The sequence below is a fragment of the Xiphias gladius genome, chromosome 2 (assembly GCF_016859285.1).
Source record: "Xiphias gladius isolate SHS-SW01 ecotype Sanya breed wild chromosome 2, ASM1685928v1, whole genome shotgun sequence".
Lineage (NCBI taxonomy): Eukaryota > Metazoa > Chordata > Actinopteri > Istiophoriformes > Xiphiidae > Xiphias > Xiphias gladius.
In genome coordinates this window covers 12,397,812-12,415,160 of record NC_053401.1, presented here as the reverse complement: position 1 = coordinate 12,415,160, position 17,349 = coordinate 12,397,812, and the positions used below count along the sequence as shown (strand labels likewise).

The following is a 17,349-nucleotide window of genomic DNA, read 5'->3' as shown; positions in this document are numbered from 1 at the left end:
ACACCTGTGAAGTTGTTGTGGTGTGTGTGTGTGTGCGCGTGCGTGTGTGCGTGCGTGTGTGTGTGCGCGCGCACGCGCATGTTTTTTCCCCCTCCTCTCCCACTTGATGCTTGTGGGCCTAAAGAATACAAGGTATACGGCTGTGTGGAGCAGCAGCCGTAGTAGCAGCTGTGCACAATGTTCTTTTCTGCCAGACTCTTTCATCCATCTGCTCTTGAAGAACTGGAGTGAAGCTGCTAGCCCAGCTGCCACCGTACCTGTGAAGCTGGCGCTTGCTCGTCACACACAGTCAGTATACACAGCCAGGCGGGAGGAGATCTGTAATCCCATCAAACCCTAGAGAAATAAATTACACTACATCTCAGCTTCTCTGATTCTTATCATCCCAATGTCTGGCAAACACATAAAAGGGTGTTGATGACAAATTTTACAATTTCTAAATATGATTTTTCTAATTCTTCATGCCATGTGTAAACAGCTGTGAACTAAATTGATCAGGTAGGGAAGGGTCTCTCTTTATCTATATACCTACCTATCTTTCTATCTATCTGTCACCCATCCACTGCTCATAAGCACCCATAATGCATAGTCTAAAACCTGGGCTGCTAGTTAATTCACTTCAAATGTAATCTGATGTTGATTTAGTCAACTTTAATTACAGGTCCCAGAGACACTTCACATGGTGCTGCCTCTACTTCAAATTGATATTATGAATATGCAAATGTGGCAGTAATTTGCAGAGAGAAGTGGGTATTTCAGTTGAGCACACACTAGACAGGTCAATTCTACTGACGCTCTGCCTTTTTTTTCTGCCCACCATCCCCACCACCCTCCTCTTCAGGGGTGCTCTAGAGAAACTGTATTTATCCTTGATCACAGCTCTGTGAATTGTTACAAAAACGTATCTCCAACGTAGTGTTAACCACATCAGAATGTGTTGCGGAAAATACCAGATGATATTTGACAGGGTTTTCAGTCAGAGATGACTGTTTTGCCCCTTGAAATTTGAATTATCTCTGCTGTCAGTTTCAGGAAATCCTTCTTTCTCTCTTTTTTCACACTGTCCTTTGTCTTGTGTTCTTTTCTTCCCAGGCCCTACAAGCAGCAAGGCAATTACTCTTGCAGCAGCCAGGCAGTGGCCTGAAATCTCCAAAGAGCCAGGACAAGCAGCGTCCACTGCAGGTAAAGCAGCTCCCCATCTAATCTCTTAAGTCCATCCATAATACATGCTCCTCCGAAAAGAAGATTTCCTCTGTTCCACAAGTGTGTTTGATTTGTCAACGCAATCCTCGGACCTGTCATTGGAATCCTAAAGCTGGACAAGCCGGTCCCCAGGAAGCTAAGCGTCACATAGACACAGGAAAAAACACAACAGAGACAGATCTCAGAGAGCAAAGTTTTATCCATAGGCATCTGTCCATTTTCAAGTATACGTTTTATGGTCCAGAAACATTTGATGTATATTGTCCATCAAACTGATCAATAATTAATATTTCAAGTATATCCAAAGGTTATATGGTAGGATGACAAATTGGACGACATTTTTAACTGTATGCTTTTCTAACTAGATCCATAGTGATGTTGACACGGAATATCCAGAGGTTAGTAATTATTTGCAAAGACATGTCAGCCCGACTAGTGGGTTACACAGACAGCTAATTTTAACTGCCTGTCAATTCCACTCTTCGACGCTAATTTACCTTATTGATTCATAGAGCTGTCTATTTCTGTTGTCAGTGATTCAGAAAAGGTCACACTTGTACACATATGCGCACACACACACACACACACACGAACAAACTCACGCTGACCACACACTCACAGATATATACACATGAACACATTGCCTGTGATCTTCTTTCTTCCTGGTGTTAAGTTTTTTTTCACACTGGCGAGTCTTTTCATTCTGCTCGTTTAAGTCAACGAGACAGTTCGTTTTCCTGCCTCAAATTATGTAAGGCCCCTTGACATCTGCTCCATGTTTTTATTATTAGTATTTTTTATTTAATTTATTTTTAGCCATTTGAAATTGAAGTGTGGGAGTTTGTGGCCTCCACTCGGCTAATAAGTAATATCAAGGAGCAATGGTTTACCTCATTAGAAGCTCTGTGCATCTCATTAATGACAGGGAAATTGGCGTTAACCTCACCCGTTGATATTTTCACAGTCTAACAATGGCGACACCTTCAATTGGAGTCACACCCTGTGTACCTAATTACGTACTGGCGGAGAGATAAGGTTGGCAAAGACTCAGTCGTGCTTTTGCTTTTAAATAATTCAACCTCATCAAGAGCGTTAATATTGTGAGTATTTTCACACACAAGGGCATCAGATTTATAAACATATTTTAAAGGCTGTTTGTTTATTTGAGTATATATTTTTTATTTATTTAACTGTGGGGAAAAAAATTATTTTTTATCAAACAAACGCTCTCTGCAGCTTATTGCGCTTCCTCTGTTTGAGCTTCTGTATGCCAAAGCGAATAGATTCAGACAAATGGGATCCTGATCTACAAATGCCTCCATAGTCACCAAGTGCAATACATACATGGCAGGAAGAACAATATTGAAAGAGAGCAGTGCGGGTGCATGATAACCGTCAGCCCATGTCCAAGTCCCTGCCTCTAATAACACCAGCAGATGGTAAATATTGAATATTTACATTTGCTTACTCCATTCTTGCTTCCAGTTGGCAATATGAATCAGTATGAATCGGAGGGCCTGCCGATTAGCCCATCCTCAGCTCCCAACTAATCCATCTGTTGATCCAGCCTTTATTAACATCTATTATAACATTGTTACCTCTTTGTTCCAAAAAGTCTTCATGCAGAGCATCATAGCTGACTATCCCAGTGATAAACACCGGGACAAACAGGGCTTGCTGCCTCCTGGTTCAAGATCATTTTTACGGTGGAAATGTGCTGCTGTGTGCCCTTGAATCAGTTCATTTCAAATGACATTTTATCTGTAATACTCCATTGTGCAAATATCACTATAAAGCGGTAGAGACGCTTACTTGATTAAAAACCCTTGTTTTGCTATTCTTATTGTTCTATTTTTTCCCCCTGTCAGTACCATGTTTTTTTTTTTTCTTTTATTCTTGTCCTGAGGGAGTTTACCCAATAAAGCTGCATTATTTACCTGGATTATGGGGCCACAATGGGTGCTATAGTGCATTATTTTATTAGCTTCATGGTGCGATAAGAGTCAGTGACAATCAAGCTACATGTTTTCCACTGGAGGAATCACGCGGATTGATCCCCTTGTATGATTAGCAAAGTAGAAAGTGGGAAAAGGATTAATATTACCATGACATCCTGCTTATGGCAGAGATACTGATAAATCCTCTGTCAGTCTTTTTTTCTCTTGTTCCCCCATCTTTGGTATTTAAGAGCAGGAAATGATCCATAGATCATGGCATGTAAATTATTTAGTACACAAGCATCTAAGTGCCTCAGCTTGCAGTTTTAATTACGTGTATTAGCGGCTAAAGGCTCTCGCCTGACTAATTCTCTCCGCTCGCTCATCGCTGCTTCTCAGGAGTTGATGATGCGGAGGCAGGCAGCTCTGGCATACACATGCACGCACATACACATGTAAAAAAAAAAACAAAAAAAAAACAGTCCCACAAACACACATACAAACACACACACAAGCTGCTTCTCCACATTTGCGTAATGTGACAGGTCTATTATTACACAGTAAGCCCACGGGAGTACTCAATAAACACCTATTTCTCCCTGTAAATCCCCTTGCCTCCACCATGCTGCTTACACGGCTCTCCCAAGGCACACGACACCCTCTCTTCTCTGCTCTATTCTCCTCTGCCCCTCTCTCCCCTCTCTCCTCTTCTCTGTGGCAATATCCCCCCTCTGAAAGGCATTTATACACTGACATTTGGAATACAAATAAAGAAACGCGGACAAGGAGAGGCGAAGAGGATTACAGAGGCCTATGAATCTGACAGTTGTTTCACTCGACACACACGTGTATAATGCATCTTCACACAGCCTGCACTCATACACAAACACAAGCACAATGACACTTGCATAAGGTTCTTACATTGCCAGAAGTTACTTTGTCGAGTTGTTTCTTAGTGGTTCTACTGGTCATTATTGATAAGGAACAGGGCAGAGCTGGACTTCAAGCAGCCTAACACTTGATGGATTGGAAGAACAGCTCAAGATTTCCTAGAATTCCCAAAAAACGAACGGTAGCAGATGCTAAAATTCCAGTCATTGTGACAGAGCCACCACCTCTGTATGTCAGATGGCACGTATAAAACAGCTAGAATGACCCCCTAACCCTCTCTCATCAGGGTTTAACAGTGTGAAGGTACTCCCTGACCCTTCCTCCCTACAGTTAATGTCCAATTCTTAACCATACAAAACCTGAGAGATTACCCCAAGTCAAGACACTATCAAGTTGTGAATACCTTTTTACAAGACTAATAACCTCCATCCCATCTGTGCATAATCCACTCTAAGTAAGACTGAAAATATTTAAGGTTTTATGGTTGGTTTATGGATGGGATGAGATTTAGCCTTGGTTCTGTAAATGCTATAGCTTCCTACCCAGGCCAGTCACATTCGCTGCGGGCGCTGGGCCGTCCCAAGAAGTGTCACACTTTTAAAGGTCAGGTCCACATGTCTCACCACTCGGCCAATATTATCTCGATAGCAGCTCTCATCTGCTTATTGGCGTTCATCCGGAACACACACACACACACACATGCAGGGAAAAGGGCCGTGACGCTAGGCTTGAGTATAGCTTAGCTGACTCCAGCGTGTGTGGCTAAAGAATGGTAGTTCACATTTACATTTATGGATATAACTTTCCACTGCATCCCCTCTGGTTGGATCTGAAAATAGAGAAAAATTATCACAGCGAAGGGAAAAAAGAGAGGGGGAAAATATTATGTTATTCATGAGGAAAACTTCTGTTGACTCTATGAGAGAAAAAGAAAAAAAAACGTCAGCACATTTTAAGTCAAACACCCTTGGTTACTGCTTTTGTAACCAGAAAACAAGATTTTTTTCACTCCCCATCTCTCTCCCTACCTCTCTTTTTTCCTGCATTTACAACACCTACAGGACAAGATTGCTAAATTGCGAGGACAGAGCAGGTTCATCATTGTGATGCAAAAGAAGTTGAAATGCAACCCCAAGGCTAGGTAGCTGAGTTTGGGGGATCAAGAGAAAGTGAGAGGGAGGGAGGGATAAAAAAAAAAGTAGCTCAGACCTTTGATGTAGCAGCAACAAATTTACCTTGTGACAGAAGATACATGGGTGCAATAAACGAGTTATACCAGCCCTTACACATGCAATCTGATGATTCTGGCCAGGGTGTTAATTGGATCCTAACCGGCAGATCTGATACGCCTGGGCCCCGGTGGTGAGGGGGAAAGCCTTTCCAAGTGATGAACTATAATTCACTGAGCTGCTTGAAGCACTTGTAATTTACTGTGTGTCACTGATGAAGAGGCTGATCCAGTGGAGGCCATATTACCTGTAACATCAGAGGGAAGTGCCCCCCCCCCCAACCTCTCTCACTTGTGCTCTCTCTCACTTTCTTTCTATTTCAGTGCTCTCCTCTCTCTGCACTTTCTTTTTCAATTCTCTCCCTCTCACTCCCCCCCTCTAACTGTCGCCCCCGTTTACTCTTGAAATATGTACACCTGCAGGGAGGCATCAGTCGGGAGTGAATTGTGCCAGTTTAATGATAAAGGTGTGACAATTTGTACTGATAACACAAACAATGTGCACAAGCTATGTCACACAGCTACGCTGGTGTACACTACATTCGAGAGGCTTAATCAATGATTATCTGCATGTAGAGATAAATCAATATGGAAATTGTGCTAAGCTTGTCTCAATCTCCTCAGGCTTTTTATTAAAGGCTTTTACTTGATGGGTCTTTATGTTATGATAAATTGCACTTCCCATGCAATGCTGCCACACTGCTATGGAAACTGGTTTAGGAAAACATATAGTAATCTACTTAGCTTCAGTCCTTACAGTCTTTAGTATTGATCTCCCTAAGTTGAAAACACGACATGCATTTGAGTGAGTGTGGCTCACATGCATGCGTGTGTGATTTTTACATAGTAAACACATGTACGTCTTGCATACCACAGACTTGAACTTCAGAGTGAGGCACTTGCCGGGCCAGCTGCCCTGTAGACTTGGTGGTCCTCAACTGGAGAGTCCTAGCTATCAATAATCATGCGGCCACATTTGGCAGTAATTGGCTAGTAAATGAGCAGTGTCAGCTGAGAGGGAGCTGAGAGGTCAGAAGTCCACAAGCTACAAGGGGGGTCTGAGTTAGGGCCCTGCACCCCCTGGGATGCTCGGGACATTGAGATGAAATAGGGAACGGGGGGTGGCAGTGGAGAGGTTTCTCCCTTTTTTTTTTTTTCATGATTTCTTTCTGTTTGTAAAATGAAGCTAGTGGCTTAATTAGCACTGACTCTCTCTGCCAAGGATCCACAGCAATTACTGACTAGGACCCTTCCATTTTTTATTGCATTTATCTTAGCTGTGTCTGCAGCGCAGCTCAGTCCCCTGTCCAGTGCTACAGGAACAACCTCTGTCGTTGATAACTGCCCCATGTTCACTAATGTTTACGGCCGACATGTAATCACCAGTTTCCCCCTGCTTATTACTGCTAAGTGAATTGTATGGAAGGAAATCGAATAAAAGGAATTCCTCTTGCTGAACTTTAATTGTTTAAGTTAGAACTCTGATACACCACTTATCTCCTGCTTTAGGTAATTTGAGTTCACTCATAAAAACTCATTGCTGTAAAGATAAAGCACCACACAGTAGAGTGGGTGTAATTGCTTGAAGTGCATTTGCCCATTGGTCTGGTTAGTTAGAGGCTGACAGCTATGTTAGCCAGCCATAGAGCACCATGCAGTAAAGATGTGGTGTTTTGCATTTAATGCCAGAATGCCCAATTAAATAAAACATAACAAGGGACTTGGGTGCCAGCTTTGCCTGGAAGAGATACCTGAGTTTTCTGCAAAAGAGCTTGACCTTTTGCGACGCATTGGAGAGGCTGGTTACAGGCTGCGGGTGTGACAAGAGTGGTGTAATGAACTACTTGTTCTGGTGAGGGTCCCACCAGTGTTTTCACATCAGGAGCCAATTTAAAGGTCCTTTGTTTTGCTTTCCAACTCTGAGGGCAAACCACATGGCTTCAAAGTTCATTTCAATACAGCTCATCGTTCACTTTAAGACAAGGGACATAAACAAATAGGGGTTCAAATGGGGGGCACAGTTTAAAACAAGCATTTGTCTTGAAAAAAGCAAGGAGAGACATTCCAAAACTCATTTGGAAGCTACTCTTTTCTAACCAAATTCGCACCATTAAAAGCAGGAGAAGCACCTTTTCTGTTATTAAGGTCCCCAGTGGCCACATCAGCTGCAGTTAATTTCAAACAATTGAATAAATCCCATTAATATTTTTTGTGCACCCGTTCTAGAAATATATCCTTTTGGATTACAGAGAAACACAGGCATAGCCCAATTGGATATCATGGCTCCTCTTCTATGAAAGAGAGTCTATTCACGGTATGTGGATGTTTATGCCACTGCCATCGTCTAGTAAATGCTCATTAATTTTATCCCTTCGTGGCAAAATCATTTCTGGGAGAAGCAATTCAGCCTCCTGTTCCTTTCAATTCACTGCTCATGTCAATCAAGCCCTCGTGCAGTATCCTGCAGAATGGAGGTGTTATATTCCTGCAATTATCATGTCATATACTCGAAAATGTAAATGAACGTGTGTGTTAAATTAAATTTATGGGTTGTCAGTGAAGAATAAGAACCAGGAGAGCAATTACTTATCTGCTTTCATCTTGGAGCTTCTGATACGTCAAGCAGAAAAGCATGCAGTTAAATGCTGGAATAAGCATTATGCTGCACTTCACAATGGACGTGGGCCAGTGCCTTTTCTCCCCTCTGTTTCTTCCTCCTGCCTTTTCTCCCTTTTTCTTCCCCTCTTTTTGTTTGGAGCAGTCGTGAAATGAAGATTATTATCACCCATTACATCTCCAAAAAGCTAATGAAAGTGTAAGAGGAACTTTTCATAACCTGGTTGTTTGCTGTTTTGATTTTATTTTATTTTTTTATGCTGTTCTTTGTCGAAGTATTTTTTGGTTGTATTTTTTGTTGCTGAAATACTGCATTATTAATTTCCAGTTACCTGACATCGAGTGCTTATATTTCACCACGTACACAACAAAGAACCTGTTCTTAGAATTTATATTTAATTCCACTTTACATATAGATGCGAATACATTTGTGTTGAATCCTACATGTCTAAGTCTGGATCCCTTTTGTGAACCAAAACATCTTTGAGCCAGCATCCAATTAATAGTCTTAATGATTGCGCCTCTCATGTTGTTTCTCAGCTGCACTTGTCCCATTGTCATGGCATCCAACACAAAACCAGGAATGACTGTAGGGGTAATTACTTACCTTGCAAATGTATCTTCAAGGGTTAATAGCATTGAAGCTGTAAGCAAAGCATTTGCATAATTACAGACAGACTGTTTAATTTGCAACTTTTGACGGCTTTTGTTCAGCACCTCGTTTATTGTGAATGCATTTTCTTTTGGCGCTCTTGCATTGAGGAGTCCAGAGAAGAAAAGAGATGTACCACAACATCCTCCTCCTCCTCCTCCACCTCTTCCACCTTAGATGGAGTCCCTTCTCTCTAAGACCCTAATGAACAATGGAGGCAGGATTTGTTTGAATATGAATATGAATGTGCAGCAGGGCCGGCTGGAAGTTGACCTTCAGCTGTGATTTTCAGTTCATCAGGATTAGTCAAGGCGGGCGATCAGGAGCCACTAATGCATAATGACTTCTAAAATGAAAAATGTGTAGTGACCATGCAAATGTCTCGGCTAATCAAAGAGGGGGGAAAACCTGGGGTGGGGGGTAGGCGTTGAGGAGAGGAGAGCTAAACAAGGACGTGTCAAGGCCTGACAGAGAGAGAAGAAGAGAGAGAAGGAGGGAGTGTGAAGAGACATGCATGGAAAGTAATCAAGGCAGCTTGATTAGCTGGCGATGAGGACAGGGATGTCTTATTGGCCCCTTGACACACCATATAGGCTAGTTACTGTCATGGCAGCTCTATGCCAAACACTGTAGCAATTAGCGTCAGTGAAGGTGTTTCTACATGTTGACATTTTAATTGTGTTATAGTACCATAAAGCTTGTCTGTCAAGAATCTTTGTTGACAAGATGCAGAATCCAGCCCTAAAAAAATGTTTCATTAGTACAATGTTGTGCTAGAAACATCTAATTATTTTTGTGTCTAAGCTGATTACATTACATTTTAAAGGTCATATAGGAAAGGAAGAGGTGATTTGAGTCACTCCAGTCTGGTAAAGTGTGTGTATATAACTCTTATTCAGTCAAGGAGAATCAACTAGTGTGAACCATTGTGTTGTTGCAGTGTGTTGGATACTAATTCATTCACTAGGTGTTGATTTTATTTTCTATAGCTCAAAAGGAAACACAGTTCAAAAGTGTTGTCTTTCTCCACAAAAGTTGTTCAGTTTTTAAGCAGCCACAAGAAGCTGAAACTGCGTAATATGACTGCTAGCCCACACTCCCCTGTTAAAATGTGTGCTCACAATCAAAGACCGCAGAAAAACGCATCTATTTCTATTGATCTGATGCCTCAGAAGTCGCTTTCGCTGCCGTCTTAGAAGAATTTGGCGGAAATATAGGATATGTGTCCTTGTTTTGTTTTGGTGAAGTTCTTCTACTGCAGTTTGAAGGCTCGTTTTTTTATGATTATCAGATGAAAAATTACATGAATTTTTAAAAATGGCATGTCAGCAGAAAGCAAAGAACAGCTGTGCTTTTTTGAAAATATAGAACTTGACAAACTTGTTTACTGCAGAGGGCATCTAGAAAAAAAAAAAAAAGATGTCCCTACTACAAAAGCAGAGGTGTTCATGTCTTGTTTTTTTTAATCCATATTTCCATCCCTTCCAACATAAAAATATTGCTTAGGGTGAACCCCCAACCTCCCAGCCACGACCCACCACATCACACTGATTGTGCCTGCCATGTGTCCACTTCATCTGTGTAGTTTTAATCAACTTTAGAGTTGTGCATTTTCACGCTGTTTTACAATAGCAGCACTGATAGGCATGCTAAAGTGGGGGAGTTCAAGGGTCTTGCTAATTAAGGTCTACGTCTATTTAAATCCCTTACTTTTCCCAGTGGGGTGGAGGCAGGAAAATAAGATGAGCAATACAAAGGCACAGCACCCATCTGTCCTTCAGCATCTCCTCTAGGCTGCCAAGCGTCACGGCCATGGGAGGCCTGCTCTCCCTACCTCTCAGTCACCAATTACCACACTCCCAGTAGATCCATGACAGTAGGCCTGACGCACGTCTCTGATGCTCTATTTTTCTAACTTTCTCATCCCTCCATCCATTTCGCTCATATGTTCTGTTTACTTGTCTCTCCTGTCCTTTCTCAATTTTCTTACCCACTTTACATCTTATACCTCTTGTTTGTACCCAATCCTGTTCATCACCCCTCTTTCTACCTGTTTCTTACTTTCTCTCGCTTTTCTGTCTCTCATTTCACCCCTTCCTCTCTCATCCTCCCTGTCCAGGTTCCAGTGTCAGTGGCCATGATGAGTCCCCAGGTGATCACGCCGCAACAGATGCAGCAGATCCTCCAGCAGCAGGTGCTTTCCCCCCAGCAGCTCCAGGCCCTGCTCCAGCAGCAGCAGGCTGTTATGCTACAGCAGGTACACACATACACACTGACACCTAAATGCGTACACACCTAGACAAATATTTAGGCACAAACCCTCTGGCGCATGCAGAGGCACACACGCCTAGATGCAGGCCGTGCCCCATCAGCAATGAGCTGATATGCTGTAGATGCAGAAAAAGACATAGTGATCTAGATGCACGAACAGAAGCCTAGAATTATACACAATTAACCACTCTTACACACACATATACACATATACATAACCATATACAATAGTAACTACACACATCCAAATCTATACCTAAAAGAGGCATTACTGTTTGGTTTGTGTGCAGACATACGCAAAAACACACACATACACCCCCACACATCACTGAGTCACTGCTCCGCCTTTGTATCCCAGCCACCAATCGCTCATGCCAACTCACCACAGCCCAGTGTCCTTGACACGCTTACCAAGAGGAATCTGAAATTGACGCACTTGTTCATGTCACCTCTAATTAACTGTCTCTAGTGTGTCGCTGGTTCAATTCCCTGACAAGCATCCATCAGGGACTGAGAGAGTAGGACACATGTGGCTTGAACACTAGTAGCTGAATGATAGGTGATGGATGATGTAATATTTGGAATTAGCTTGAGAAAGCACACACTTGGCAAAGTCTCGTGTCAGAGTTGAAATACATTTCTCATTCATAGATTTGATTAAGGGAAAGAGAATTGTTTAATTAAGAATGTCAGTCATCCTGATTATTCCTCTTCATTAAGAGTGCTGAGACTCTAGATTTGGTTTCAGTACAATTTCACAGAGGCATCAAGGCCCTTCAAATTTTACATGTGGTCATTCTCAGCATAGCTAAGTTTATCATATTGAATGTAATTTGTCATATGGAACAATAAATGGGAATTAGGGAATCACAAGATCAAAACCTGTCTTCAGTCAGCGTAGAGCAAAGTTCTGTGGTTGATAGTTGAGTAACTGACTACACCAAGTGTCAAAATATTTTTCAATTGCTCCTAGGGCTCCTATTCATTTTTATTATTAATGTCTGTTAAATCTTGTGGATATTTCTATGGCCATTAGCAAAGAACTGGACCATTCATTCCAGTAGCCTGCTTCATGGACTTCTCCTTCAGGCCAAACAGCCATGTGAAGTTTGCATGAAATAAAACTAAAACCATCTTTTAAATAGCTGTCATAGCCTGTGTGTTAAAGGAATCAGTTGAGTGGCATGAATCTGTTCCTGAGAGGTTTCAGTCTGTTTGTTTCAGCCACTCCAAAGGAAGTCAGAGCACTCTGGCAGCCAAATGCATAGTTAATTTGATGAATTGTTGCCCCCTACAGAACTGTGGGATTATTAAAAGTCCATATGGAGAAGACTGTGAAAGACAGCAAATGCCAAAAGTTGTAAAATATATTGTTTATAACGTACAACCGTTTCTGCATAACCAACATGTGAAGTACAGCTGGAGCTGAAGAAGTGCAGGCAAGAGTAAGAGAAAAGGTCTATTTATTTTTAAGGGATATATTTTTTTATAGTTTTGCTTTTAAATAAATTACGATTAGTTAAACATGCCCAAAATGACATAAAGTCTGAGGTATATCATTTAGAACATTGAAAAGAAACTGAAGCCATAGCCTTTAAATACTATTGAGTTATTTAGGGTTATATTAAAGAAAAAATTACATATGGGCACTTAGACAAATTTGTGTGTATTTTCTCAATCTTACCGTGTACCTCTTTCTGTGGGTATGTGTGAATGTGTGTGCACAGCAACACCTGCAGGAGTTTTATAAGAAACAACAGGAGCAGCTTCATCTGCAGCTTCTCCAGCAGCAACACCCTGGCAAGCAGGCTAAAGAGGTAGGTGCACCACATGCACATACTGTATTTACACCACCTATAGTTTCCTCACACAATCAAAGATGTAAATGACTAAAAGAGAACATTGGACTCCTACATCAGTAGAAACAGGGGAGTGGCTGTAAATGTAGGGTATATGCATGTTTAAAATGAAGCCCTTTTTGGAATTAAACTAATTAAACTGGTTATTTTTTGGTAGTAAAGAAGTTAGTCAGTAGTAACTAACCCTCTAACACAACACCAACTATACTTTTGCAGGTGTTCCTGGGAATGACTCCATTAATGAACTTTGACGATGACAAACACTATTAATATGCACATACTCATACACAATCACTAATTTATGGAACGGAGACCAGAGACAAAGAGTCCTGAGTCCAACTTGATAATGAACTTTTTCTATGGGCATGCAAACACATGCAGCACTGCTAAAGTTACAGCATATGACGCTCATAAATCACAGTGACAGGCAGACAGTCGAGAGACAGGGCTTTGTCTTGTTCTCTTTGGCTATCACAGAGGAGGAGAAGAGCATGGCAACCTTAGCCACACTTGCATAACCATGTTGGTGTGTGGTAGCAGTTAAATTGATCAGAAAAAAAGGTATCACATAAACATGCAAACTCTGTCCTTCTTTTTTCTCTCTCTCTGTGTTGCACCTCTCAGTGTCTCCTCTAGCAGCCCATTATTCTGCCCCTACAGGAAGCCGCAACTGACCTCCCGGCGGCTTTGTTTCTGTTTGGATTTGTGAATAGAGTTTTTCAGGGCCTCCGCCATCAAATATGGAATAGAAATTGCTCCCTTATTTCTCTTGAGGCAGGGTGGAGGCGTAGGGAGGGCAAACTGCCTCCCACCATCACTCCATTATGCAGCCTGTTTTCCAGTGAGCGCATCACAAGTTTCACCCCCCCCTACTCCCCGTCCCTCCACCTCCGTGCTTTTCCAGGTCCACCATGATATCAACATACAGAAACATATGGGCAGGACATGCTGCATGCAGATAGACATGTACTGTATAGGGAGAGGAGAAGATAATTTGAAAAACTCAGGTAATAATTGTAACATTTTAATTCTGAGTTTTCTTTGTCTGATTTATAATTTAAAATAGACATATGTGATATGGCACAGTTTTACAGCTTAGATCCAAAGCTTTTGTTTCTCCCTAAAATTCATTCCCTCTTTTAAATTGTTTCGCTGCGGTGACTGAGCTTGATGTTTTTCATTTTGTTGTTGTTTTTGTTGTTGTTTTGCACCAGGCTTACGCAATTGCCTGTCTGGCCCAGCGATAAACAAGTCTGTGTGGCAGCGAGGAGAGCAGAAAGGGGCTGGAGGGGGGGGGTGTTGTGCATGTGTTTGCATGTGCGTGTGTTTATATTTGTGTCTGTGCATTCACACGCATGTGATGCTGTAAATCTCTCATTCTGCCAGCTCCCCCTGGCCACATAAGCTGTAACAGACCATCAGTGAAGGCGAGACAATTAACTATCAGGGGTGGAGGGGGTGTGGGATGGAGGATTACACTAGAGGCTTAGTATCATACACAATCACAAGCCCCATACACTGGCAGGCTTGAGAGCTGGTGTATCAGCACAGCTTTGTATCTATTTGTGTATGTGTTCTCATGGACACACACAAAGAGATGAGAAGGCAACAGCACCGTGGAACAGCCCAAAAAGCAGGAGGGAAGACTAAGTGAACACAGTCAGAGACGGAGAGGGAAAGCGTGCAGTGAGACAGAAGAAGCAGCAGAGGGGTATAGCTAAGGTCACGGTGGAGGCGAGTGGAGATTCTCCACACACATACACACACAGCACAAACACTGCTCCGTCTTCTCGCTCCTCTCCCTCTCTCTCAGTTGTTAATTCGTCTGTAATTTTCCCTCCCTCCTCTCCTCTCCGCTCCTCTCTTGCTCCTCTCTTCCTCCTCCTTCTCTCTATAGCAACAGCAGCAGCAGCAGCAGCTGGCCGCCCAGCAGCTCGTCTTCCAGCAGCAACTCCTGCAGATGCAGCAGCTCCAGCAGCAGCAGCACCTGCTCAACATGCAGAGGCAGGGCCTGCTCTCGCTGCCCGGGCCCGCTCCCGGCCAGGCCGCCCTTCCCGGACAAACCCTGCCCCCGCCAGGTAAGAGGAGGGGGAGGACCAGAGGAGGGGATGAAAAGTGGTGGGAGGAAGAAGGAAAAGGGAAGTGTTGGATGTGGTCGTGTTGATCCTGATTCACGTGACTTGCAGCAGTAGTGGTCACATGTTTCCTGTGTTTTTTCTGCAGGTGTGCTTGTCATTGTCTGTGCATATTTGATTGTCCCTTCCTGCTGTCAGTCCTCAGTTTTGTTTGTCTGTCTGCTTCCCCCTCATTTCCCTCATTTGTATGCTCTTCTACCATCCACTTTTTCCCTAACTCTCCACGTGATCGTTTTGTTTAGTCTTCCATTCTTCCTCTCTGTCTCTCTCTATCACTTATTGTCTGATTACAGCTTTCTTTGTGTACCTCTTTTTCTCTCTCAGCTCTGCTCTGCCTATGTTTTGTTTTGTTGTTTTTCCATCTCCGTTCCTATTCCCCCACTCCCCAACCCCGCCTTCCTTCCCCGGTTGTTGTTGTTGTTGTTGTTGTTGTTTACTGCCTTCACTGAGAGCCAGGGAGAGGCAAAATAATAAAAGGACAGACTGAGAAAGAGAGAGAGAGAAAGGAAAGCAGGCTCCATTTTCTCCTCCTGAGCCAAGTAAACACCTTTGTTTGTTGTTTACTACCAAAATGGCGGAGACAGAAAACAACAGCCCAGGAGATGTTAAAAGGAAATCAAAGGAGTGAATATTGCCTAATTAGTTGCCAAGCTGAAAACGAGCAGTGGACAAAGCTAGTTTATCTCAGATGCAACATGCACACATTCATTGTAAACAATGTTTTATTGTTTGTTTTTTAAAATTACACAAATGTTTGAGACTGAGGACCAAATGATCTGTTAATAGGTAATATCAATATCTAACTGGGCAGAGCAGTAGAGGAACAGTACAGAACAGCCTTATTGATCAGTACAGTGTGAGTTCAATTTCAGGTCTGCAGTGAAGTGGCACAGGATGATAGTCACTTAGTGAGGGCAAGGCCCTCAGTAATGCAGCTTTATACAACTTTTTAGCGGCTGAACAAAGCGCGCAGAGTTCACCTTTTGTCTCACAGTGGATACTAGGATTTGCATTTAGTTGAGCAGCCTTATTGATACTGTATACATTAAGTTTAATTGTACCATTCCTCTTTCTTCCTCTCATCCTCTCCCTACTCAACCCACTTTTGCTTTCCTCCCCCTACTCTCGGTCTTTGTTTCCTCGTGTCTTTTTCTCATTCTTCTCTCCCTCTTGATTTCTCTAGCTGGCCTGAGCCCTGCCGAGCTCCAGCAGTTGTGGAAGGATGTGACCGGAGGCGGCGGCCACAGCATGGAAGACAACGGCATCAAACACAGCAGCAGTGGCACTGGCACTGGCGGGGGTGGCGGTGGTTTAGACCTCTCCACCAATAACTCTTCTTCAACTACCTCCTCCTCCAATCCCGCCAAAGCATCACCACCCATCTCTCACCATTCAATCGCCAACGGACAGTCCCCCGCCCTCAACCACAGAAGAGAGAGGGAAAGGGAACGGGAAAGGGAGCGAGAGAGGTACAATAAGTGAAATGTCATCCACGCACCTTTTTGATACAGCACCAAGGAAAAAGGCACAAAAGATGAAAAGTTTACAGAGGCATGTTTGTTACCTGTCACACAAACTTGTTGTTTTTGTGCCATGATTTGAGGTAGGAACACATTAGAATGCTGCACTCCCATCCAGAGTATTTGTCCTCGTTTAAAATAACAGCCTTGCTACTACAGGGAAAACATGATGTTTTGTTTATTTGTTCAATAGTTTATTAGTGTCTTGGTAATATTAAAAAAATAGCCTTGTCTCCCAGGGGACCACGTGTGCCATTGAACGCACTTAGCTTGCACACAGATATCAAAAGCAGGGAAATGAAGCCATGCAGGCAGGCACACTTACAGCAAGCCTCTCTGCCACGCAAGACAAGGTAACCTCCTTGTACATTAAGTATTTAGGGCTTTCTCTCTTTTTGTTTCTCTTTTGAAAATTACCTTCCTTGCTTACTTGTCATGTAAACAGAATACGTGATGCCTTGAGTGGCATTTCCAGGATGTTTATCCTTGTGATGGCGTCTGTTATAAATGCACCCAGCACCAAAACACTGAGTGTTCACATATCTGCCTATCTGGCCTATGCATTATTCAAAGGCTTTTCTTGGGCGATATTATAATAAGGACCTAGGGTAGCGGTGTGTGCGTATGTGTCTGTGTGGATGCTATGTAGAGACTCACACTGGAGGTGGAAGTGCTGTGTAATTGGTTTAAAGTAGATGCTATCTCTCCAGTACCACTAAAAGGAGGCTTGAAAAAGATATCTTTTTAAGGAAGACAGAAAGAAAGAGAACAGGTAGGGAGGGAATGAGAAGAGAAGGAAGAAAGGGGGGGAAAAGACTTTTTATCTGCCTGTGTCCCGAGGGGTGTGTGGTGTCTCATAATGATCGAACAAGGAGTATTGTCAGGAGCACTGCTTACTTATATGCTACGGATCAATGTGGGGAAAGCCCCTCTGTAAAACACATTGTGAGCTGTGCCGGTGCACACACACACACACACACACACACACACACACATATTCATGGGCCACACACATACACTTGCATGCACAAAGTCAT

General features: G+C 42.8%; 1 protein-coding gene across 1 annotated transcript in view; it reads left to right on the top strand.

The window, feature by feature from the left end:
* The window catches only part of foxp2 (forkhead box P2), a 104,585-nt gene that overhangs the window by 63,215 nt on the left and 24,021 nt on the right, over positions 1-17,349 (top strand). The window contains exons 5-9 of the mRNA XM_040152158.1: positions 1,093-1,182; positions 10,647-10,784; positions 12,526-12,615; positions 14,555-14,735; positions 15,976-16,261. Of these exons, the coding sequence (XP_040008092.1) occupies positions 1,093-1,182; positions 10,647-10,784; positions 12,526-12,615; positions 14,555-14,735; positions 15,976-16,261 (785 nt within the window). The remainder of the gene's footprint in view (positions 1-1,092; positions 1,183-10,646; positions 10,785-12,525; positions 12,616-14,554; positions 14,736-15,975; positions 16,262-17,349) is intronic.